At 34.3% G+C, this 25,416-nt stretch overlaps 4 protein-coding genes across 6 annotated transcripts; 1 reads left to right on the forward strand and 3 right to left on the reverse strand.

Annotated features, from left to right (window-relative positions):
• Positions 1 to 22: 22 nt before the first annotated feature.
• On the reverse strand, positions 23 to 3,119 carry LOC108225035 (anthranilate phosphoribosyltransferase, chloroplastic). 2 transcript variants are annotated; one of them, XM_017399836.2, is made up of 10 exons: positions 2,816 to 3,119; positions 2,557 to 2,703; positions 2,280 to 2,441; positions 2,072 to 2,155; positions 1,751 to 1,939; positions 1,463 to 1,553; positions 1,277 to 1,336; positions 969 to 1,087; positions 503 to 637; positions 23 to 391 (listed from the first exon to the last, which is right to left on the reverse strand). In XM_017399836.2, exons 1-10 carry the CDS (start codon positions 3,020 to 3,022, stop codon positions 308 to 310), a joined length of 1,278 nt encoding a protein of 425 aa, XP_017255325.1. In that variant the 5' UTR covers positions 3,023 to 3,119; the 3' UTR covers positions 23 to 307. The 2 variants fall into 2 exon arrangements, with proteins under 2 accessions (XP_017255325.1, XP_017255324.1); XM_017399835.2 differs by having other exon boundaries at positions 2,557 to 2,706.
• A 1,130-nt stretch (positions 3,120 to 4,249) lies between these two features.
• Positions 4,250 to 7,271, forward strand: LOC108225051 (protein GAMETE CELL DEFECTIVE 1, mitochondrial). Its single transcript, XM_017399856.2, has 4 exons — positions 4,250 to 4,406; positions 4,869 to 5,392; positions 5,740 to 5,929; positions 6,598 to 7,271. Exons 2-4 carry the CDS (start codon positions 4,872 to 4,874, stop codon positions 6,802 to 6,804), a joined length of 918 nt encoding a protein of 305 aa, XP_017255345.1. The 5' UTR covers positions 4,250 to 4,406; positions 4,869 to 4,871; the 3' UTR covers positions 6,805 to 7,271.
• A 721-nt stretch (positions 7,272 to 7,992) lies between these two features.
• LOC108224894 (uncharacterized) lies at positions 7,993 to 16,215 on the reverse strand. Of its 2 annotated transcripts, XM_017399653.2 has the most exons (9): positions 15,948 to 16,214; positions 14,970 to 15,305; positions 14,766 to 14,799; positions 14,363 to 14,590; positions 12,288 to 12,377; positions 10,994 to 11,059; positions 10,799 to 10,890; positions 10,636 to 10,683; positions 7,993 to 8,244 (listed from the first exon to the last, which is right to left on the reverse strand). In XM_017399653.2, the coding sequence occupies exons 2-9, from the start codon at positions 15,302 to 15,304 to the stop codon at positions 8,127 to 8,129; spliced, it is 1,011 nt and encodes a 336-aa protein (XP_017255142.1). In that variant the 5' UTR covers position 15,305; positions 15,948 to 16,214; the 3' UTR covers positions 7,993 to 8,126. The 2 variants fall into 2 exon arrangements, with proteins under 2 accessions (XP_017255142.1, XP_017255144.1); XM_017399655.2 differs by lacking the exon at positions 12,288 to 12,377 and having other exon boundaries at positions 15,948 to 16,215.
• Positions 16,216 to 18,151: 1,936 nt separating this feature from the next.
• LOC108227407 (ATP-dependent RNA helicase-like protein DB10) lies at positions 18,152 to 23,710 on the reverse strand. The gene is made up of 9 exons (XM_017402530.2): positions 23,438 to 23,710; positions 22,496 to 22,730; positions 21,764 to 21,841; positions 20,814 to 20,882; positions 20,054 to 20,323; positions 19,431 to 19,781; positions 19,078 to 19,355; positions 18,628 to 18,948; positions 18,152 to 18,457 (listed from the first exon to the last, which is right to left on the reverse strand). The coding sequence occupies exons 2-9, from the start codon at positions 22,709 to 22,711 to the stop codon at positions 18,373 to 18,375; spliced, it is 1,668 nt and encodes a 555-aa protein (XP_017258019.1). The 5' UTR covers positions 22,712 to 22,730; positions 23,438 to 23,710; the 3' UTR covers positions 18,152 to 18,372.
• Between the last annotated feature and the right edge of the window lie 1,706 nt (positions 23,711 to 25,416).

The raw sequence follows: 25,416 nt of genomic DNA on the forward strand, positions 1-25,416 counted from the left end.
GTCTTTCTGAAGAGCGTACAATGATATCAATTCAGATTGGCGGATTTGATTCATTAGAGTACTAGCATAAGTTTGTCATATTGCATTGTATGAGGCTTCTGAGGTGAATGATATCACATTTTTATAATGTAACGCTGCTATCCTATCATCATAGTCTTTCTTTTCCAACTAAACAACTGATGGTAAAATGCCTAATAGTTGGACTAGAAGCATCAGCTAGCAGCCTGATCGAATTCAGAAGCAATATATCAGTTCAGTATTCGAATTTAAACGTCTTCCTCAAGTAGCTGCATATACTGTAGATAGCTTATTGACCCTTTGTCTCAAAGCGGTATACATTTTCGCCAACCAGATGCTCTTCAATCAGATTACTCTCAGATTTTTTCATTTTCTGAAAATAATGAAAAACCAGCCAGATTTTATAAGAAATGAGGCAAAAATGCAGATTTCATGAAAGCTGATAGGTAAACTTATTGTTGGCATGAAATGAAGAAAAACTTACGTTTGAAATGGTAATCCAAGATTCAAGTACACGCAGAGCTTTTCCTGATTGATGTGTATCATGGGCAAGAGCTACGCCTTCAGCCAAGGTTCTTACATGCCCGCTGACCAATAAAGCCGCAGCTGCATTTAGGACCTGCAAGAATTTGTAATAATGCTGTTAGAACAGATTAGGAATACTCGATTTGCTGTGGTCGGAAACTGCAATCATATCCCAGCCAGATCTTTTTCAAATAATACAGTTTCAATGTCAATATATAAGGTGATCTATAGCTAAGCTTGCCGCATCTTCCCTTACAATCCAGAAATACCATTCTATGAACACCAAGTAATCACATGTTATACAAAAATTTAACAATATAGCGCTAGCAACGGTTTACACTTGTTCCTGCAAAAGGCCACGTAGTTGCAGACTATGTAGGAGCAATGAATAATATTTAAATTAAAAAAAAAAAAGAGAGACTTACAAATGAATCTGCAATCGGTCCTCTTTCACCAGCAAGCACGCGCCTTAGTATTTCAGCATTATAATCAGGGCCTCCGCCTTTTAAGTCTTCAACAGAGCAGCGTGGGATACCAAAATCCACTGCGAAACCAAAGGTCAGGTTTAACTGGAATTAGACATATATAAGATAAATATTTATATGCAGAATCAACAGCCTTGTTCCTCAAAGAAAGACACTGGAACTTTGAGATACTTTGATACTATGAACCTGACACGATTGTTAGCTCAATGCAACAAAAACAAATAGAAATTACGAAGAGAGATCCATACAAGGGTCAAAATGTGATTGATGTATCTTTTCAGGAGTGACATTGTACACTACTCCAGGGCCTGGCTAAATTTAAAAAAAAAAAAAAATTAGTAAGAAATTGGTCTAAATGACAATCATTTATCATTTATAGGTTTATTGTTGAAGTAATGAAAAAGATTCTCAGAGCAATTGAGGAAGAATTTCACCAAGAGGACTCATTTCATCCAGCCCTTCTGAATGAACAACTAATGCTCTTTCCATGCCATATCTTTGCAGAGCGTAAGCCATCTTGCTTGCCTAATAAGACGTCAATGTTTCAATCGGTAAGTCATAGACTAGCAAGCATCAACTCTAAGTGATTACATGTGTATTATCCCTTGATGGGAGAAATTTTTCAAGCTCTTGAGAAGAGAAAAAGGGATGAAACCAGATCTTAGTAATTATGAGGGACAGATCCAACTATACAACTAGAAAGATGCAAAGAGAAGACTTACTATATTTTGCTTGTATACACCAACAACTGCAAAAGATATCTGGGCAGGATTCAACATAGGACCTAATATGTTAAACACTGTCTTGACTCCCAGTTTCTTCCTCACAGGAGCAACAATCTTCATAGCTGGATGATACTTGGGAGACATCATAAAACCAATCCCCACTTCATCAACACATGCCTTAACTCCCTACTCCAGTGACGGGGAAATATTAATTGTTTCCAAAAATTAATTGTTTTGTTAACAATTGGTGTGTTTTTTCTATCCCTACATAACTATGTCTGAGTTGTTTGCAGTCCAAATATAAACTTATGTATATACCTTTGGGTCCAAATCAATGGCTACTCCCAAGGTTTCCAATACATCTGCACTTCCACAGGCAGAAGAACTTGATCGATTGCCTTGCTGCAACACAAAATTGACGCACCTTTACTAAATATGTTATAATTCTAATTATCAGTTTTCTCTATCTGATTGGGAGTCCTTGCCCCTTGGAATATACGAGGTTTCTGCAAAAAGAAAAACTAACCTTCGCAACTTTTGCTCCACAAGCAGCAGCAAGTATAGCAGCGCCAGTTGATATATTTACTGTGTTTGCTCCATCGCCTCCTGTTCCAACAATATCAACTGCACCATATATTCCTTCCACCTTCTGACAACATTTCATCATCGCCCTCGCAAATCCTGCAATCTTAATTTCAAGATACCAATGTAAAATCTCCTTTAATATTTAGTGTAGTTCTAATTACAGTTTTTTTTTAAAAAAAAATGTTGAAGCAGATGTGTTTATTCTCGTGTATACATACTTCCTCAGAAGTTTCTCCTTTGACTCTGAGGAGAACAAGAAAAGCACTAATTAGAGCATCACTGCCAGCCTCACTAAGCAAAAATTCAAGTGCATCTTCAGCCTCCTTTTCGCTCAAGTCCTCGCGGTTCAACAGACACTCTATCAACTGCTGCATCACAATTTCAAACATATATCAACAACAAATATACTAATAAAATATTCAAAATTAAATATTCCACTGGAGTAGTCAATTGCCTAGCAAGGGAGACACAATGTACCTCTTTAGGAGATGAACCGGGGACATGAATCAGTGGAGAAGGAGAAAAGGCCACATCAGTGACCGCAGAAGCTAGTGATCTGCAACGCGACAGTCTACTGCCTGGATAATTCAGCACCGCGAATCCTCCAGAACTGCGGTGCTTGCAAATCCAACCACAAGGAGCAGGACTAACAGGAAGTGAGACTGAAAATTTAATACTAGCCATGTTAAACGTCTGACAGACACTGGTGATGCAAATTACATATAAAAAAAATTAGCCATGCTGCTTTTATTTGGGTACTAGTATGAGCAAGAGCAAGGCCTTGCCAATGCATTCATGTAAATATGTAATGCTACACCTACCCCAGCTGCCTGAATCAGTTTCATTAATGCTGATCTCCACCGCAGCACCACTATATTTATTATTTTGATTTTATTGTTCATATATTTAGTAGACTACTGGTATTTTATTTGGAACCAATAAATATATGATGACTGCTACTGCTGGTCAGATTATCCAGATGGATGGTGAGTATTTTCCAATTATTTCTGACATTAAATTTTGGGGGTGACAATGTCTCCGCTATCTTCAGCACCTTCACACTTCAGAGCCCTGAGTGGGCTGTTAGCCCGATCTATCATTTTTTTTTCTAAGATAATTGGATAAAATCATAAGAGAATTAGAGATCATTTTATGTGATATTAACAAGTTTTGCATAGCAGCAAATGTTAATTGTGAGATTTGATCTTCCACAACTTGATTTAACTCCTAAAAATAGAAAGTTTAGAAACTAAAAACATCTCCGATCAAGTATTAATACGTCGAAAGGATAGAAATTAGTATTATATTCAGAATTTAGTACTACATAAATAACTATGACTTACAAAAAAAATTATTTCATATTTAATTTATCTAATTAAATAATTTATTATTGATAAATAATATTTTTCATCATTTAAAATATAGTAGAAATATAAATTTATAAAATAATAAAGGATTCTCGTTCATTGCAAGGGTTACGAGCGATATAATATAATATTAACATAACGAGTGGAGTACACAAAAACATTGGAGTATTGGAGTACAAATCTTAATTTTTTTTGTTTAATCATAAATAATATATTTGATTATACAAATTTATATACAATCTATCATTTATAAGTTGTCTTGCACATAATTGTCTATCAATCGTTAATATCTTTCAACTTTAACAAGTATTAACATTATTGTTCTGCTTATTAGTTATATTGCAGAACATAGAGTCCTGTAATTTATAAAAGTCATTATTCTACCTTAAATTACAATGTTTATGTTGTGTAGAACATAATGTGCAGGTTATTAAATGTTTACGAATATTATTGAACAAAAAAATTGAAATTTAGATGAATAGATTACATTTTATCCAACTTTGTACTCCAATACTCTAATATTTTGTGTACTCTGTAGAACTTTACTCTTACCATAATTATCATTTTTCCCATTTGTTTCAAAGCTTTCAGCTTGAATGACTCACTCGTATATGAACCCCAACTACACCCCAGTGGCGAGACTCCGTTTTAATTAGCCCTAGACTCGGCTCGTTTGCTTAATTCTTCCCCCCTGCAATTCTGTAAGTGATGCATCGTTTCTTATATGCTACAGCTTTGACGAATGTATGTATATCTATGTTGTTCTCTTTTCATGTTTGTACTCATCATTTCAAGTAGTGTTGTTGATTGTTCATTACTCACAACTATATAAACTCTGTAATCTTGCTATTTAACCCTCAAGTTACAAAAGCTTGGTTCACTTTGTCTTATAATGCTATGATTCCTGGTCAAAATATTCGAAAACCTAAGAAACGCACTGCACTTCATATACTTGTCAGCAATTTTATAGAAGGTGCCTTTAATTATTACGATATAATAGACAGTGGGTTCTTGTGCTATGTAATTAGGCCCGTCGCTAATTGACCCGTGTCGAGTCCAGTTAGTGTGATATATATATTTGTTCTTTTTCATAACTTGATTGGATTCAAATTAGGACTAGGGTACTTATGCAAGGTTTAAGTTTTAGTTTTATTTATGTGTAGGTGATGTATTCGGTTCGCAGTTTGTCTTCTCTGTTTATTAGAAAGGTCTATGCCAACAATATCAGACCGTTTTCCACGACTGCTAAGCGTGGCGGAGGGGAAGAAGAATGGAATGACACTTGGGAATCTGCTTGGCTCCCAGAAGACCTTTCTGCGAAGAACCGAGCTCCATGGGAAACCGACGTCAATTTCTCTATTGATAGTAACGATACTAGCAATTCTTCTTCAGTGATGCTTTCGCCTGAAGTTGATGCAGAGACCAAGGCATTCGTGGAGGACATGACAGATAATTGGGATCAAAGAAGGAGAAGCCCTAAATCACAACAAAAGCAGAAAGAATTCGAGAGTTCGAATTCACTTTATAGTTTGGAGAATGTGAAGAAGGATTACAGGCTGAAGAAACAGAGGATTCATGCTGCGTTATGGGCGAAAGAGATTGATAAGCAGGAAGAAGCCAAGTTGGGAGATTCTATGGGGGGAACTGGTGGAGATGATATTGAGAAGCTGCTTGATAGCTGCTCTGAGTACGTTTTTTTTTTCCCTGCAATATTATGCATTCAACTTCCAAATCTAATTAGGCTGTGACTTGTTGTCTAGTGATTCTGTCCGGTGTCTGTCACATGTGCTTGCTTTATTAAATTCTTGAAATGGTGTATGGTTAGATATCATGTTTAGTCTATCTTTATTGTCTGCAACAGGAAGAGTTGATCAAATTAGGAAGCATATATGATCAAATTGTAGGAAAGAACATTTGAACGTTAATAAGGTTTTTTTAATGGGCGATTCTTGATGTGATAGTGTTAAGTTATAACAAAGTAATATTGTCGACAGCATTTTTTTATGGGAGATTTTGATGTCACTCTGTGTATAGGATTTTCGACTTCGCAAACACTGATCTGAGCAACTCAAAGACACCGGGTTTAAATGATATTAAAAGTAACCCCGATGGCTGGGAAACAACATCTAAAGCTCAAGATGGGAATATTTGGGAGATGTCGCAGAGGGAAGAAGACATTTTGCTCCAAGAATTCGAACGCCGGATTGCGTTCAGTAAATTCCAGGTAATTCTTTCTCATGGACGATCACTTGCGTACTGTGCTGATTAGTAAGATCTCAGTTAAAACTGCACTCTGTCCATGAGATATGCAGATTTCAGCTATATCACATGTTAAGACGACTCCCGTAGTCTAATATATTCCAGCTTCTCTTTAAGATGTTGCAACATTGCGACCTGATTTTGTGTTAATGTTGAGACAGACTGTTTATTGCTCCATTTATTGACCACTTTTTAACGCAATTGCCGTAATGACTTTATTCCTGCTAGCATTATTGGCTTGATCAGTAATTGGGATGAGGGTAACTGTAACTGTGAACCTAACAAGTGTCTAACTAATTGTAAACTAGAAAGTGTAATTTGATGGTCCTCCAGCAGAACCTTAGTTAAATGCTTCCATTGTAATCATGACTGTTTTTTTTGAAAGATGTTTGGAGTAAAATAGTTATGTTAGTTCCTCACTTCATTGTGTATATTGTTCAGAATTCTATGTGGTGCATAAGATTTAAACTTGTTATTATTTTTCATTTTGGTTGATTAAATATCAATATATGCTTAAAATTTTGACATAAATCTAGTGTTGGCTGTTTCTTATCAAGATATTTCTTAGCATCAACTTTTGACTACCATATGATGACTCTGATCTTGCTTGTTCTATATATGTTGGCCTATCAGATAGCAAGTTTTATCAAAACTCACATATTCAGCCGAAGGAGGCCTATTGATGGGTGGAAATACATGATAGAGGAACTGGGACCAAATGCAAAAAAAGGAAGAGGCAGTGTTTCCAGGTTGCCTAGTCTGTCTGATCCGTCAACCCAACCTTTCAAAGAAGAGAAGGCGCCGATTTCAGCTGCTATCCCATCCCATAGAGGGAGGTAGTTTTATACTTCCTAATGTCAGGGTTTGTTTCTTATTTCCAAGAGAACATTTAATTATAATAGAAATGTAACTGCTTTGGTTGGCGAGTGTGGCCATTATCAGCAGAATTTGATTTATCAAATTAACCTGTATGTATAGCTTCCTCCCATTCTCATGCTTACAGACTTGTAGCGGCTGCAAATCCATAAAGTCGACTGTGTGTTTGGAGATCTTTATGCTCAGGAGTTGCTCATTGCCCCTGGACCAACTGCAAGCGTCTTTTGGTCTTGGATGTTTGTAAACGAGTAGGTCTGGGTAAAAAGTGAATGTCCAAGTTAAGCGTGTAACTTATATTGTTCTTCTGGTGAAACAAACATAACTTGGTCTACATGCTAAACTCCTGTATAGCTGTGAACTTAGAGTGTTCGAATAATTGCTATCTGCACTTTTTGTCGGTGCTTTATACATATTTGATTTTATATTCTTCACCCTGCTCCAATTGGCCTTCTAAATTTTGTCATGAAGAAAAAATTCAAATTTTCTTAAATGGTACGACATTGTCAAACTAATTGGGAATCCCATGGCTATTTATGTCAAAATCCCTAGCCACTAAATAATTTGTTCTATTATCTATTGTCAAATTAATTACGACCCAGTTGCCATGTTTAATCTGGAAAGAGTGTTGACATATATTTCAGATGCTCTGGCATTACTTCTATCATGTATCATAATTCATACCATATTCAATAGTATTTAGATTATGTCCTTTAATGCTGATGAAACATTAACACAAAACAAACTGCAACTTGAGGAAATGGAACCTAGGACTTCAAATTATCATATGCTTATGTACCATTCAGTTTTTGTATTTCCGCCATTTGGAAGACTCTGGGGCTAATAAACCCACCTATAAATGACTGCAAAGAGTTTAGAAAATTGTTCATGGGAATTTTAAAATGGTATAGTAAGGTTCAGTAAAAATTTTGTTACAAGAGCAGGGAGGATGGGGTAAAATTAATTTAATAAGTACAAATATTGTGTTAAGATTGTTTTAATTTCATGAAACACGTGTTCTAAGAAACTCAACCCTGCTGCAACAAATTGCGAAACAAAATCAATTCAATAAAACTATGTAGGCACAAAACTGGAGTACCGGAAATTAATTGATAACAGAGCATACTAACATTGATAATGGAAACAAAAGTAATCTCCTGTAAGCAAAAGTTCAAAATTTTATTGTAATCTACAAATGTATACCACAATATTATTGGTCAAATAATTTTTGCATTTCCATAAAAACAGATTAGTAATACTTTTACCCTGCACTAAACAAGAGTGACACTTCATCTCAAACTTCGATCTGGTTGAGGGAACCATCGATATAGCACGTAGTATTTTGTCTTGATGATTAATGCAACCAGGGCATAGCAAGGTAGATGCATCAATGCTACAGCTAGATACCTGCACAGTTTTACAAATTCGGAAGTGCATTTTAAGCAACAGCTAGAATTTATAAAAAGATTACAGATAACAGAAGTAAAATCAGAAGGGCAAACTGAATAACGGGCCTAAGTTTATGCAAATATATTTTGTATGAAGAATGTGCGCTTAAACAACACATCTTAGTCCATGTTGGGTACTTCTATTTGTGTCGCCTACTGGCTAAGAGCATCTTCAACGCAAAACCTCTTACCTAAAAGTCTATGTGGCAAGCTATAATAAAAACTATAGAGAATCTATAAACATGTCACGACTCCCACAAGACATTAGTACAACACCCTACCGGTTCAGCAAAATTTAGCTAATCATTGTTTATATTAACTTAGCCATTGGAGATGTTCTTATAGAAATAAAATTGTCTCTAACTCAGTGAAAGTACTAATAAACAATAATGTAATTTACTAAAGTGATAAAAGAAGTAATTAGTAGTGAAAATTCAGTCGCTTACATAAATATTATAACTTCGGGAAAAAAAATTCTTCTTCACTCTTTTTTTTTTTAATAAATCAAAGAATAAACAAACAAATGATCAAGTACCATGATATCTTTTCTTATCACCTCTTTTATATATAACATCTTTGAGAAGTTTTCTATTAATCTTTCTCACATATATAAAAAGCAGAATCACAGTGAAAAATCTATCCCAAGTCTACTGATAAGTTTCCTTTATTTTCTCCAATATCTATCCCCAGCTAATATTCTCTCCCCACTAATACGGAAATCATGAAAAACACAAATTAAATGTATATTATTAAAACCTGTTTTTTACTACTATTTTTAAATACTAATTATCAGTTCTGCCAAAAAAATAAATACTAATTATGAGTAAATAATTAGTTATCTTATCACAGTAACCAACATTTGTCAGTGGATTTAGTAAATCAGTCCTGAATATTTTTAGTAATCCAGTTACAACAACCAGTTCTCCAAAGGTCTTAGGAGAAGTGTAGGCAGGGGCGGAACAGTGTAACCTGGTGTCTCACGTGACAGACCATTATTTTTTTAAAAAAATAAAAATTTATATGTATGTGCAGTATGTCTCATGTCTGTGCGCACAGCCTAGTTTTCTGTCGTTCAGTGCTTCTGTTAGGCTCCGGTGCTCCTGCTCTCCAAACTTCACACATTCATCTTCTAAATTTAGAAACCTATCTATTCACCTTTCAAACTCAACACATTACACAAACATCTTTTAAATTGTCTTGCTAATTTTTGGGTTTCTCAAATTTGAAAAAATATGCAATTTGGCAAAGAAAAAGTTGAGCTTACAAGGTGTTTGTGAAAATGTCGCAGGAATTAATTGATAAAATTCATTATTTTTCTTGCTTGTTGAGTGGTGATGGAAAATGTCGAATACACAGGATATATCAAGTTTGTGACACACAATATATAAAATCCTGTATCCGCCACTGAGTGTAGGTGTTAAGGAAAGTACAGTTCCCCTCACTAGAGAGCCAATTTTCGGATTTTTGGCCATCTTTGGGGGAATTATATGCCTAAGAGCATCTCCAGCAGATTAGCTATACCATGTCCTAAGCTAAAATTTTAAGGAATATGGACAAAAATTCACTCCAACAGAATCCCTACTCATTCCCTAAACTTTAGGATCCACTTTTCATTCCTCATAGATAGGTAACCCCTGACTCATTCCTCATTTGTTTTTTAATGATTAAATATCCAACTTCCACTTTTCGGACACTCTTTCCCATATTTTTCTTATTATTTTTTTGTTAAAAGAATTTGAATTTAATACTATAATAATGATAGGGAACACAAATAGGGATTATTGTTGAAGTTGTCAATCAATATAGGATCCCTATTTTTTAATATTTGAATTGTTTATTATATATTTAGGGAATCTAGTTGGGACACTGCTGGAGATGCTCTCACATAATAGATATGAGAATTTAGAGGGTGGCAAAGAGTCGAACTCGGGACGGCCAACTGAACTCTGGTACCACTTGAAGTTGCTGGTTCTCCTAACACCTCAAGGGTTAGGAAAATGGCTTATTATTATATTCTAAAGGATTGTAACACTTTCCATGAATTAAAATAATGTTTCTTGGAAATCTCCGCTCGATTATTGTCCTATTCCGCTCGATTATTGCGCCCTTTTCTTTAGGGCCACAGCAATTCGAGTGAGCATAGTTCTACCTTAGTGTAAAATCACCAGGCTCATAATACTGTACTCAACATTTCCATTATCAATTAATTTATATAATAGTTACGACTTACGATACGTAATAAACCAGTTTTACAACACCTCACTATTGCATTCTGACTGTGACAGAGGATTAGTGATTGGTTTTTTTGTTTCCTTCATAAAGATAAGATATTTGGTATAGAGTGGCTTACCATAGAGGAGCAGATGGGAATGATAAGTCCAGAAATGGGTAAGGCCACCTACAACAAGGATATTAGGCTAATCAGATAATTTTATCATTAAACTGCCATGTATTTACCGTCTTTTTTTCAAAGTTGCTCAGAGCTTAACAAAGGAAGTAGAATAAATCCATACCACAAAGATACAGATGCATGCACAATCCACTCAAAGATGACGTAAACACCAGTCAGCAAGATGAAGTATGATATCCGGAACCAAGGAAACCGCTGAAAGGAGGATTACATAGTTACTGGCAGAAAGATGATTTTATAGGACTGACAAAAGATTTCAATTTTTAAGAAGGAACTATGAATTTCAAACAAGGCTTACCAACCCATTTAAAGTTGTCTCACCAAAGAGCAAGATGGCGTTAAGTGAATGTTCCATTACTGTGAACTGTCATAAAAAAGGAAATACTATGTTAAAAGGAACTTGCAGAAGATCTTTCAACCAACAAAATCTCAAGAAATAAGTGAAGCACGATTATTAAGTAATTGCTTGATATATAAAAAGCATATAAACGAGTAATAGACAGTGGCTCAGAAGTCATGAATAGTAGAAAGCTACATACACTAAGGGCATTCCTATAAAAATTATATTTAAGTGGCTGTGTACATGCAGGTATGCCATGCGAATGTATCGTCTAGGATGATTGGAAGCAACTGCGAAAAAGACATGTTAAGCATAGCCACCCAGTGCCCCCATCCCCCCCAACCCCTGAAAAAATAAAATAAAAGAACTATTACTATATCAAAATTATGGAAAATGGATAGGCTGGTAAAAGACATGTTTTCATAGTACGGAGTAAAAAGAACAGGAAAGATGAGCCTGACTGACATGTTGTACAAGGAACCCAAGGGCCTAAATAATCATTTTGGACAGATGAATGGAGTTGTGATGTGATCATCAACAAATCTGGATTCTATTTAATATATCATGAAAAAGAAATCTTCAATAATAATGTCGCAGTTCAGAAAAAACTAGTTCTCTAAACTTGTATAAATCGATGGCTTATTAGATATCCCAGTACTATTCAAAGCTTAAAACAAGTGCATATGAAGATGATAGCAATTACTACAAGAATAAATATAATTATGGCTTATATTTGTCTTGGAAACATGCAGTTTCACATAGCATATAGTACTAGTTAATATTTTTTATCTTTACTCATTTAGAAACGACATAAAAACAATGAAACTTGTCGTTTCTCTGTTAATTTAATGACCGGCTCTTGTTTACTCACACTTAACCATCTAATGCAACTATAAATTTGACTCTCCCATTGCGAATTCCATTTATAGTCGAAGACAAGTATACCAGCAGAAAAAACGAGTCCTAGTCATGAATTTGTTCACAGTTCACACCAAGGAATTGTATATAAAACAAACATTGAGAAAAATATGAAATATGAACCCATGAATATCCGTTTATGACATATAGGGTACAAGGCATCTTGTTGCGGATAGTACAGTATGATAATCCAAAACAATAGTTAAGAAATCAAATTGAAAGATGGCGGTGGGCGGAGGTTATGATATTTGTCACCAGGTAACATTACATAGTACAAACAGAACCAAATATGAGTAAAGAAACGGACAAGATATAAGGAGCCATGAAAACTTACGAAATTAAAATCATAATCTTTGATGGTAAGGAATGGGAAAATTACGCACCAATAAAGACAGTCTGTAAGTACTACCGCACCAGCAGTCATCTGCTTAGAAATAGATAACACAAGGGAAATAACTGAGTAACATGCAAGATTCAATGGAACCAGGTGGGAAGCATTAAAAAATCTCGACATTATTATATATCCAGTGACTCGTATTTCCATTGCCAATGTTGGGCTGTTTGTTTTTCCAACACCAAATTTTACGCATCATTATAGATCAGTATCTTTCAAAGGATCACAATCTCAATATTCATATAATTATCCTTATTCAGTAGATAAAATGTTAATTTAACAAGTGTGGATGAAATAATATATGTCCAACATGAAGCAAAATGTTTTACATTGTCTTGTGTGTCAGTGAGAAAATTTATTGCAAAGAACATCAGGATGAGAAGTTCCCACACAATATAAATTGACTCAGGATGGAGAAAAGAATAGAACACACATACATATAATTTGTGTTGACAGGAACTGTATAATACATATAGGCTGTGTTCACTTGGATGGAATGGAATGAGGGGAGAATGGAATGAAAAATTATATATAAGTTTTACGAAGAAAGAATAAAGTGTGAGATAATCACTAAATATGAATGAGTTTAAATTTCTTGTGATAAAGATTGTAAGGAAACATGATGTAGAAATGGAATGAGCATTCCTTTCAAAACATGTGGGTTACAATTCTAGTTAAAATAGTAGCAATGGAATGATTGAAGGAATGAAAATTATAGACATATTTTCTAACCAACACCATGTTAGAGTACACAAATAATTTTATTCTCCCTCCATTCCATTCCATCCAAGTGAACACAACCATAGTTCTGGATTATGATAGTCCCTCGTAATTGTCCTTGGCATCTTAAGAAAATTCCTCAGGGCTTGTTTGACGGTTCTTTCCTTTGTCATTTACACTCCTGGGAAAAACTCAACCTTCTCTCTTTGAAATGGCCCCTGGATTTATCATCCCCCCCCTCATGCATTCTCTGGATTCTCAGGTGATTTCAGCTTGTAACTCGACTCAAAGTGCTCCTTCATCGAGTTATAACTGGAAATCAATGGTATTTACCTCCTTCCAGTCATGCTGCCATGACTGAGCTGAGACACCTGCTCTCATCAATCAATATTGCTGTCTAGGATAGTGTGTCGTGGAACAGGGAAATTTTAGACGTGTGTCAATCTATCAGATTTTCGGCTCCAATTCAGGGGTTGTTTAAATTGGTCTGGCACTCCCTGCAAAAGTCAAAATTCAGCATCTTCTTGTGGTTGGTTTTTTGAAAAGGGATGTTGACAAATGAGAGATTGATTTGTTTTATATTGAATGTTGATCCTTGATGCTTTCATGTCACTCTTCAGTTGAATCTGTTGACCATCTATTCTTTTCATGTCCCTTTTCTCAAACTGTTATCTCCGGATGCGGACTCAACATCCCACTGGACTGGAGAACAAATCACCTATTCTGGGTTTGTTTCTCACCAAATAGTGCTCTCAAGGTCTTCTTCAAAAGCTTCTGCTGTCAACCAGAGTTTATTATATTTGGCTGGACCGTCATAATCGATTGCATGCTACACCAACCTCTAAATTACTCACTACTTCTGAGATTGTGCAGAGAATTAAAGTGCATGCTCGTGACAAGGTGTTCACTCACAAAAGGATTAAATTGTTACCTAAATTTAATTTTGACTCTTTATTGAATTTCTAGTGTTCAGTGGGTTAATGTTTCTGTTGTTGCTTAGAATTGTTGTAGTTGGCTATTTTTAGCAAGTTGTTTTTCTTCAGTAACTTAAAGTCTGTTCTGGGTTGCCTGTTGAATCATGGTTATACCCAGACTTTGCGCTTTTCTTCGTTTGGGTAATACAACTATTTCTCATGAAAAAGACATTTACTTGCAGACATATATTGAGAAATATAGGGCAATAAGCTGGTATATACTCAATAACACAATAGCAGGAAGATGCTGACTTCATAAACAAAGCAGGGAAGCCTCATTATCTAATTAAAATCATATCAGTTTTTTAAGAGGGGGCTTACTTGGAACATGATTTGTAATACTTGGCCACACTTCGAAGCTGTTCGAGAAAGAGGATATTTATCTTGATAACAAGAATACTTTCCGATATTTACTCCAGATGCAGCTTCGTGTTGTATAAGTGAGACATAAGATCCTCTTTCTGCATCTACCACATCATTAGAAGCATCATTTCCGCTAAATATTTTCCGATGCTGTAAACATCCATAGACAGAGAGCACCGATCCAAACTGCATTATTTGAAATTATCTGAAATTCCAGTGATTTGCATGTTTTTTCCATAAATACAGATACCATGTCAAGGTAAACAAACATAAGTACAAAATTTTATAAATTCGATATTATCATAGGACAAATATATCCACATTCTAAAGCATATACTCTTGAAGAAGATGACAGGCATACCCCAAAATAGATGGTAACCAGAGCTAAAGTCCACCTACTCAAAGAGTCAAAAACATCAAAATCTGCAGTTAGAAATGGATAATAACCCATAACATATAGATGAGAAGATATTCGGTCAAAAATTTCCTGGACATATACTATTAACTATATATATATATATGCTAGCTGCAAAAAATACCAAAAGCAAATACAAGGATGACTTACTGGGTATAGTAGTGGAACAAGCTTCCTCCTCGAACAACAACATCCACAACGAGTGCCGTCAAGATCAAGCAAAATGAGAAAATCCGGAATGTCATTAAACAGATGGGGTGTATTTCTTCCACACATGGCATCCAAGAATCATTGGCATAGCGAAACCATAAATTATCTTCCTCAGCTTCTTCCCTATCTGGTTTTGGTGGGTATAAACATTCATATTTCCAAATTATGTAGGTTGCCCCTAACATTGGAATAAAGACACATATCGTACAAAGAAAGAATCTCCAGTTCAACCAGTAACTCAGGGAGGTAGTATCACTAGTATCCAGTAGATCCATCCTATCAAAAGATTAAACATGATAATCACTTTTGCTGCAAAAATATAATGATGGTAAACTAATGAAATACAAGTAACTAGCCAAGTAACTAGCACTCAAACAGTATCGTTCACCAGGTTTTCTAAAAAGGTCCTGGTACTATTAAACCAAAAACTTCTTGTTAAAAATATAGCATAAAATCCGTTTGGAGCCCACCTCTAACACCTTAAGATTTTAGATGGACCGGTTTTCAACATGATATCAGAGCTCAGGTTTGGCGGAATATTCAAATTCGACTCTCCGTCACCTCTAATATTCTCACAAAATAATACAGACAAGAAGTTCGACTCTCTTACACCCCCAATATTCTCACGTGAAAGATCATATTGACCTAATAACATAAATCCTCATGTGTAATGTGTTGGTGGAATATTTCTTCTGATTCTATTAATGTTTGGATTTGCTTTTCACCATTTAATGAGAACATATTCAACTATTCATAATAATCAGTCTTTAATTCTAGCCTTACAATAGAGTAAATGTTAGCACATATCTTCACAACATAATATAAATGATCACCGCATATTTGCATAACTAAAACTCGAACTTAACAAAAGAGCATAAAACAAACAGCTGAGCAAGTAGAGTGTGAAAAAGGACTTACAGAAGTTACAAAGGACTTGTGTCTGTCGATGAAGAAGAAATTGCACAAGAAGAATTCAACACAGAGAGATAAGAGCTTAGAGTCATCATTAAGTAAGCTCACCCGCAGCATTCAATATGTTTTTCAGCGTAGATTATCAGCCATACAATATATACGTATTGTACGTATGCGATACAGAGGGGGCAGAGAGAAAGAGCTAAGCTAGCTGTCTAGAATAGATGGAGAGTCTTCGAGTCGAGAATCTCGAGACTCGTAGAATTTTGGGCCATTTGCATCTCTTTTCGCGTAATTAAATGCGCATATAAAATATATTTTGTAGTATTATTTTTAGAATTTTATTTTTCTGAATAAAAATGTAAATTTTAAATTTTTATTTACTTAAAAGAAGATTTAGAAAATTATAAATGCACCGTTCATCTATATAATCCATGTTCATAATATTTTACTTTTCAAGTTATATCATAATCACATATTATATTTTAACATATCGTCTATATCATTAATTATACAAGAACAATATATTAGAGCTACACTTATGTAGTTTATTATCATTTCATCTTCTTATTGAATCTTGATCATACCTTGTTTTTTTCTATTTTCTACATTTTATAATATCAGATTTTATCTTTTTCATCACTCAATTAATCAAATCCATGACTTCGCTTTTGTGATGTAACACTACTGATATTGTCATTTGTTTTATGGGACATGTTTTTAGTGATGGTTAGAATCTCATCAATTTCTAGAACCAATTTTACATTTTTAATTTATGCATTGGTGTGCTAAGAGCATCTTAAATTAAAATTTGAGTTGGGAGAAAGAAATTTTTACTCCAAGAGACTCTTACTAGCTTTTCATATCACTTCTTCTCTCTCCTCAAAGTTAGAAGCCATTACAAAGCTCTTAACTTAGTTTTTACAATAAAATATCTATTTTCTCTAATTAAATTTGAGTTTGTGTCATATACAAGTCCAAACAAAAATATAATATTAACTTAAAAGCAAATATAAAGAATATTATTGGAGTTGAGACTCTTAAATTTGTATTAACTTACTAAGAGTCTAATATTTTATATTACTAGCCTTTAACCCGTGCAAAGCACGGGCGGATATATAGTTCGTAATTTATTATTTATAATTTAAATTTTAACATCATTTTATTAGTATTTTAGTATTAGTGGATTGAATTTTAATTAAATTATATTATTCAGCTGACTATATTTTCTCCCGACTACTTGAAAATGGACAAACCCTAATAAATATATATATGTCAGGATTTTAGTACATTTAATCCGAATTTAGTACACGTAGATTTAAAAATAAAAAAAAATCAGAAAATTCAAATCTTTTCCAAACATAGCCGATCGTGTAATACCTTTAAAAGATTTAGTAATCTATTCAATCGAATTTCAACGTAATTTTGTGATCTTAGTTTTTTTTTTGACAACAATAGCTTTTAAGATTAGAGTTATAAAGGGCTATGTAATAGTTCGTGTTTATATTTGAAATAGAACACATTAAAGTTAAAAAGAGTTATATGAAAGTTCTTGTTAAAAAAAGATATTCAAAATTGTATATTTATAATTTTATTTATAACATCATTATAATTTTTTTAATGAAATATTATATGATAATGAATTGTTATAAGTGTTTTTAGTATTTGAAACTGTTTAACAATATAATACGAATAGACTTCACATTTGTAGACTTATAGCAATATAATACTAATAGACTTCACATTTGTAGACTTATAGTACCAAAAAGAGACTATCAAACCAAAAAATAATAGACTCCACATTTGTAGACTTGTAGTACCAAAAGGAAAGTACCAAACCAAAAAATATAACTAAAACTTTGCACTACAAATTATACCCATGTTGGCTTATTATAGTATAGTATAGATATTTAAGAGTGGGTTAGGAGACCTCGGAGATGCTCTAATGTCTTCATATATATTTTAATCCTCTGATATTACTCAAATATTCTATCAAATCTTCAATTTTTGCTTCTTGCCTCATTTAGCATCTCATATCCAAATCACCACGTTTTTTAGATTATTCGACTCTGACAAACACTGCATCTTAGAACCATAATTTTACCTTACATTTCCTATTTTTGAATTTAAGAACTTTACTCCCAATAATCTGAGCTCATAAACTCAGTGTAGGAGCTACTGGACTTGTCTTAACAATGTGTGGGTATCCGTTTTTCTAATAACAGATTTGCTTTGATCAGTTTCTTTGAAATATTGAATCAGTTACAAGTATCCTTGCACACCAATATTTGTATAAAATGAGTACCAGAAGACAATATTCAAATTTAAAGTTTAACATATAATTCAGCTAATCCCCATCTGATGTAGCCACTAAGATGTGCAACTCAGAAGCACAAGGGTTCATTAGGTTCAGACATCACCCTCTACTCCATCACTCCACCCGACTACGCTTTACAGAGCCACCAACTGCACCCTCATGAAATCTCTTATGGTAGTTTGTGGGAGCAGACCTATCACTACAAAACACAAAGAACGATCAAAGACATAACCCAAGATTTGCCTGAGACAAATTTAATTGCAGCTTTCAAGGAAAATAGTTCTCATAGTGACTTCTTTTTTTCAGTAATGTACCAAAGAGAGAAAAAAGGCCTACGAATTCATATTAGGGATTAATGAACATATATACCTGTCTCGTGAGCCATTTCCCCAACCAGCCCTTCCACCAAAACCAGAATCATAATTTCCACCACGGCCTCCATCACGCCCACCAGAACCCCACTGACGCTTAGCTCTTCCAAACCCACCACCACGAGAAACCATACCCCTAACTTCATTTGGAACACGTTGATTCGCTCCTTCCAAAACTTTAATGAGATCAGCAGCATGCTTTGCATCCTTATCACCTAAAAAGGTATAAGCTATTCCACTGGCACCAGCCCTACCAGTCCTACCAATCCTGTGAACATAATCCTCTACCCCATTGGGGAAGTCATAGTTGATCACCACCCTGAGGACAAGATGAAAATCACACAAATGAAGCAGACTAGAAGAGAACAGAAAATAACAGGGGCAGTATTAACATGCTTCACTTTATGCGAATACAAGATATATTGCCTTGATTAAACCAAAAAATCACCTGATGTCTTTGATGTCCAACCCACGAGCTGCAACATCAGTAGCAACAAGAACTGGACATCTCCCTGTGCGAAACTGATTTAACACATAGTCCCTCTCACCCTGAGATTTGTCCCCATGAATGGCTGCAGTTCCAAACTGCCGACTGAGGCTGCGGGTTAACTGATCACACATCTTCTTGGTTGAGCAGAATATAATAATTTTCGATCCTTGTTCTTGAGATCTCACTATCTGCTCAACCCGTCTTTGTTTTTCCATTGATGAGACGATCTCCACATGCTGTAAGATATGAACATACTAATCCTTATTCTGAAAAAGTTAATACATACAAAATGAGGAAAAAATATATCATACCTGGGTGATAGACTTGTTTGCAACAAGTTCATTAACATTTCCAATATTAACTTGGACTGGATTAACTAATAAATCAGCAGCAATCTTCCGGACCTCTTTCGGCCATGTTGCAGTGTACATGAGTGTTTGTCGGCGAGCTGGGACCTCCTTCACAATCTTCCTAATTTGTGGTTCAAATCCCATGTCCAGCATGCGGTCTGCCTCATCCAGAACTAAGTACGAAACTTGACTGAGGCTCACCCTTCTCATTTCAAGGATATCATTCAAACGGCCAGGAGTGGCAACAACAATATCCACTCCTCTGCTCAAGTCCCTTAGTTGTGGACCCTTTGGGGCTCCTCCATACAAACACTTCAGGCAGGGAATAAACAAAAACCATCAGCAGAGATAATTGCAAGCCACCTCTATTCATATCATATATTCACATGCAAGTTGTTGACGTGCAATTTATGTCAAAGAAGCACATCTTAATATAAGAACAACACAACTATTTTATCCGGGGCTTGTAATTTATGATTCATTTTGTTCTTAATTAATGCCAAAACACATTCCAGAAGCAGTCAGAACAATACACATCTCACATCAATTTAAATGAATATTAATGACAACAAGAGACTATGTACCGTGCAAGATATTCTTGCTGATCTCCCAAACTTCACAGCTTCATCTTGAATTTGTGTCGCCAACTCTCTCGTTGGTGACAAAACCAACACTGTTGGGCCCAATTGGGGATTTTTACGAACTCGCTTCAGATGCATAAAGGCTGGAATCAGGTAGCCCAACGTCTTCCCTGAACCAGTCTTTGCAATTGCCACTATGTCGCGATTTTGAAGAGCAATTGGCCACGACTGTGCCTGTATCGGAGTAGGGGCAGGGAACCCAGCCTGGAGCAACTGGAAAGGAAAAAAAACAACCATAAGCCCATTTACAAGGTTTAATATATCTGAACAGAAACTGGTGGCTTTCAGTCAATGAAGCTCTGAATGTAAGAAGGCAGCAAATTCTTGCTGACACAAGCTGAGAGCAGGAGGCCTCTTCTGATCGGACCAAATAGCAGGCTGAATCATCACCAATGGTATTCCTTGCAACGCACTTGGGAGATTCGGAAAGCCTTCTTAATTGGTCCACCATTTGAGTACCCGCCAATTTGGACAAACCCCAACAAAAGAGGGCAGAACAGTGTACGAAATTTAACTCCTCGGAGCAAATCTCGCACCTGCGACAAAAGTCCAAATGGGAAATAAACATGAGTTGAAGTTCAATGATGGACTCCCAACAATCATAGAACTTCAGTTGATGAAAGACAAAGCTACAAACTCCCAGGAAAATAGACAAGGCCCCTCCACATGCAGCATAGCTTCACAAAGACAGTGAACTACATACCTCCCTAAGAATCTCAGAAGGTAAGCCAATTGCTTCAAATGATGTCATAGGCATGGGTACATCTTTTCCCTATATAAAAACAAAACAAAGTAAAAAAAAAAAAAGAGAAAAAAGAAAGCAATGTCAAAAATCCTAACTTAATGAAACAAAATACAGTAAGTTGGATATTGAATTAAAACATATCGTATACAAGCATGACTGTGTACTAGGATGGATTGTTCAGAAAAGGAAACAAAGGAAACATTGAAAAATTAAGCAAATAAGAGAACGCTGTAAATTAAATTAATATGTTGCTACATAGGCTCAATATTAAACTAGATATTGATAATCCATGTCTTAATGTACAACATGGACAAATAACTTTCACACGGGAAGTTTAGGAACATTTTATATTAGTTTGAAAGTTGTGTGCCGAATAATAGAATTGTAAATTTTGATTGGCATTCTTCTGAGTCCTGTATCTGAGTTTGCACAAGATATCAACTAGTTTAGCAAAAATGACCAACTTCCCAATTCTGCCAACTCAAGACAAACGTATTTTTGCACATAATCATAACTAAAATCCTTAAAGGCAGAGTCATCAAAGGCTACCTGGTCTAGATGCCTTTTCTGGTTCTATAATTTCAACAAGATCTCTATATTTTACTCTATATCAAGAGCTTTACGAATTCAGTGTAGTATCAGCCTTATCGCATAGGAACACAAAATTTTTAAAACAAAAGGGGGGAATTAAAAAGAGAAAACAAGCTAAATCGGCCTCCAACTTCTGATTGATTTATGTATAACTATATACAACCATCCCTTGTTCATGACAGTGCGAAGCCATAACAATCTCCACATGTCTTGCAAAAACTAATATTCAACATACAGTGTGAAAGGACTCCGTGAATAGGAAATGACTAATCTTGCAAAAGACCTGGGAATAGGGAAGTGCAAGGAAATACACTTACAGAAACAGTGATCTCATTACGTTGTTGATAAGACTCAGAAGATGCACCATTTTCCACAGCTGGCCCTACCCTGCGACTCTATCATCATTCAAAAAGTAAAAAAGAAATCAGCTTCAAAATGTGGGAAAAGGACAGATATATTTAAGGTTCATTCAATTTGCATAAGAAAAAAAGAAGTAAACGCAGCATTAAAAAATCAGGCATGTTGTTAATTACACCATATTAGTATGTTTCAATGTTAAAACAAGTAAGCTCTATACTTTGCTATATAAATGTAAACTACTTTGGGATATAAATATAAATATAAACTACTATAGATCTTCCTTAAATGTGAAAGAACGTGAGTGAAAATTAAGAATTAGAAGGATTTCAGTACATGATGTTGAAGGACAAATATAATATATTCCGATCACCCAGAACCAGTAATTATTAACGAAAAAGATATTGTAGTCCAGGAAATGTAACTTATATACAGGTGATATTCCATATTTGATATTAGACACCCAAGTCATTGACACAAATAAGTTGTTTGTCACATCAAATAATATTTCTTTCTGATTTCCTATGTGTTCGTGCAAACTGGGAAATTTGGAAGTGTACTGGAAGGCACATCAGTTAAAAATTGGTTCCGATGTATGGAACGAAAGATGCAGCAATAGCAGCAAAGTTACTACAGCGGGTCGATAAAACAAGCATTAAAACCTACAAGACACCAAAAGACAAAAGAAGCACCTGCTGAGTCCCTGCTCCAGAATCAATTTTTGAACCACCATTACTAACCCTATTATATCTTTCATCATCATCAATAGTACTGTTATCACCAGGCTTCTCATATTGCGTGACATTAGTCTCTTGATTCCAGTAGTAAAGAGCCCCAGTGGTACTGTCAACCAAACCTTTCCATGGCTTAGGAAGAGTAGGATCTTCAGGTGCATAAACAACGGCCATATCGAAGCTTCAATAGGTCCTACACAAATATACAACTAAAATCACTTACTCAAAATATACAAGAACAAAGTCATTACATAGTCACAGCTGCCACATTAACATTCGCTATTAACTAGCTTGTAAAGCTGGTATACAGAACCGAACAAAACTTAAAAAAAGCATGCGGAAATGATTTAGTTCCATTTATAACAAAGTCAAGGTTCATCAATTTAGTTTTAAACTATCCCGCTAGAAGCCTCATAACAAAGTCAAAATTATTTTCCGCGACTATTAACACCCAACTGCACAAGCGCTTATGTGCGCACAGTAATTTTAAAGGCATATAAGCTTGTAATATCATTAAACCAAACAAAAGTAAGCTTGCATCAGAAGCTCATGAATTCAAAAAACATGTAAATGGAACTCATTCCACGGTTCAATCCCCACAAAAGCACGTTCAATACATAATTCCAACAATAAGCTCCAACTATCAGATTTAACTGCGGTCACAAATTTCAGTAATAAATTAAATCTCGCAACAATCGCATAAGCTCAAACATCGAGAAAAAACTAACACCGAACCCTAAAAACCCCAAAAATGAAAATTAGGGTTTAAAGCAACAGCAACATGCTCACAAACAAAAACAGAATAATCAGTTCTCAACAAACAAAAACATGATAATAACAAAATCGAACACAGACTATCAGAAAAATCCAGATCTGAAAGAGATGAAAAAGCAGACGTACCAAAACGACGTCGAATAGAGGGCGGATGGTGAGATGGATAGATACAAGCAGCGTGCCTTGATATAAAATATGTATAATTATATCTGATGGAGCGCCTTAATTAAAGGAAGGATGTGTAAATCTACGGCTTGCTTCTTTCTGATGGAGAAGAAAGAAGAAGCGTAGAACAAAGAGAGGCGGAATAAATGTGTGGAGATGCTGTTTATATAGCCTCCACTGCTTGCTTCTACATAGGGCTTCCGGGCCGACACCAAAATATCTCACTTTCTATTTAGACCTGTGAAAAATATCAGGTATTGTTCATGTATTTTCAATCTCATTTTAAACTTTCATTCAGCATTTTAGTCTATTTCTTGAATTAATACCCTTCTATTTTGTCTTGTATTTTTTAACAGATACTTAAAAATATTATTTCTTTTAAATATATTTTGAATAAAAATATTTAATTAAATTTTTTATTTCACATAAAATTCAAATCAAAATAATAATTTTACGATCCGATCAACATGTGCTATCGAAAGACATGTGTCACGAGTCAAAGTGTCGTTTTTTTTTAAAAAAAAGGGAGTACGTGTGTATAAATATAATATTGACAATATATCTTTAAATTGATAGCTTAAAAATAATTTTATTATAGCATTCAATTTATAAGGAGCAAAACTAAATTGAAATCAGAATAATTAAATTGATTGTGTAAGTTTGATTCGGTTTTATATCTCTTTTGTGAGCTTCAGTCTGTTAGATTTTTTGATAGGGACATGAATAAATTTTTATTCAGTTCTGTTCTTAACGATCAAATTCAGTACAAGCCGGTGAATTAAATTATATGTATCTTTTATTTGTACTGTATATGATATATATTTACTATTATGCATTTATATAATTTATGATAAATTTGCAATCATGTTTATGCCTGGACTTATTTATCAATTAATTTGTAAATTATAATTGACTAAATCATGTATTTGATATATGATTATTCTTTTGCATATATTCATGAAATAGTATTGATCGGTGATATGGTTGATTTGCTAATGTGTTTATATATAGATTTTCTTGATCTTTTATATATTTATATCTATGTTTCTCCTGTAATTTATCTTATCAGATTTTTAAAAGAAAATCAATTTTTAAAAATCATATTCGATTCAATCAAGTCATTAACACATTTGATTTTAAAAAAGATTGGAAGTTCTTCTATTTAACATGGTTTAGTTTTGAATTGAATCGAACCAGTGACCAATTCTTCGTTAAAAAACGTTCAAATTTGCTATTATTCATTTTTTCAGTACATTTTTTTTTCTAACTTATTACTGTTACTTATGCAAGCAGTTAATCTAAAACATATTATCATGTCTTTTGATAATATGCAGATTTCCAACAAGTGAAGTTGTACTCTATTATTAATTTTAATGTATGAGATAATATTTTTTTTCAACAATACGTCGTTCATGTTTTAGTCTTGTCCATAAATGAGTAATGACTGTTACGTAACGATTACAAGATAGTTATATTATTATAAATACAGAGAATTAGCAAACATGTATTATTAAATTTAGATATTTCAACTCGGTTAAAAAAATTATATTGTTAAAAATTCTTAAAATTATAATGTCTTAGCCCCTCTTTTCTTATATGATGAACACAGTGATTGAATATATATTTTCACAAAGATATGATATTATATTAATAAATTTTATTAAAAGATATGCTGGTATTTTTTCCATAACTAACTTATCATATTTGACATAGATCGACAATTTATTACTTATTTAATCACAAAGTCTTATTTAATAAAATTAAATATAATGGTAATATATCTAAAAAGCTAAATAAAAATTAAATGTTGAATTATCAATATAATATATTAACTGTAAATGAAATATACACATCGTATTATTTTCACATTATTATTTTTGAACAGAATAATTTACAAATCACACGAAGGCATTTAGCACTACAAAAATCTTGCCTATTTC

The sequence above is a fragment of the Daucus carota genome, chromosome 6 (assembly GCF_001625215.2).
Source record: "Daucus carota subsp. sativus chromosome 6, DH1 v3.0, whole genome shotgun sequence".
NCBI lineage: Eukaryota > Viridiplantae > Streptophyta > Magnoliopsida > Apiales > Apiaceae > Daucus > Daucus carota.

What these genes read in the sequence shown, in the direction of transcription:
- LOC108225051 (XM_017399856.2), top strand. Translation starts at nt 4,872, where the DNA reads ATGTATTCGGTTCGCAGTTTGTCTTCTCTGTTTATTAGAAAGGTCTAT. An exon ending in CTGCTTGATAGCTGCTCTGA is followed by an intron (nt 5,393 to 5,739) that starts GTACGTTTTTTT and finishes CTCTGTGTATAG; the next exon opens with GATTTTCGACTTCGCAAACA. An exon ending in TTGCGTTCAGTAAATTCCAG is followed by an intron (nt 5,930 to 6,597) that starts GTAATTCTTTCT and finishes TTGGCCTATCAG; the next exon opens with ATAGCAAGTTTTATCAAAAC.
- LOC108224894 (XM_017399653.2), bottom strand. Translation starts at nt 15,304, where the DNA reads ATGGATCTACTGGATACTAGTGATACTACCTCCCTGAGTTACTGGTTG. An exon ending in TGGTTACCATCTATTTTGGG is followed by an intron (nt 14,591 to 14,765) that starts GTATGCCTGTCA and finishes CAAATAATGCAG; the next exon opens with TTTGGATCGGTGCTCTCTGT. An exon ending in AAGATTATGATTTTAATTTC is followed by an intron (nt 11,060 to 12,287) that starts GTAAGTTTTCAT and finishes TTTTTATGACAG; the next exon opens with TTCACAGTAATGGAACATTC.
- LOC108225035 (XM_017399835.2), bottom strand. Translation starts at nt 3,022, where the DNA reads ATGGCTAGTATTAAATTTTCAGTCTCACTTCCTGTTAGTCCTGCTCCT. An exon ending in TCAATCACATTTTGACCCTT is followed by an intron (nt 1,088 to 1,276) that starts GTATGGATCTCT and finishes TTGGTTTCGCAG; the next exon opens with TGGATTTTGGTATCCCACGC. An exon ending in GACCGATTGCAGATTCATTT is followed by an intron (nt 638 to 968) that starts GTAAGTCTCTCT and finishes AAATTCTTGCAG; the next exon opens with GTCCTAAATGCAGCTGCGGC.
- LOC108227407 (XM_017402530.2), bottom strand. Translation starts at nt 22,711, where the DNA reads ATGGCCGTTGTTTATGCACCTGAAGATCCTACTCTTCCTAAGCCATGG. An exon ending in CAGCAAGAATATCTTGCACG is followed by an intron (nt 19,782 to 20,053) that starts GTACATAGTCTC and finishes CCCTGCCTGAAG; the next exon opens with TGTTTGTATGGAGGAGCCCC. An exon ending in TTGGACATCAAAGACATCAG is followed by an intron (nt 18,949 to 19,077) that starts GTGATTTTTTGG and finishes TCTTGTCCTCAG; the next exon opens with GGTGGTGATCAACTATGACT.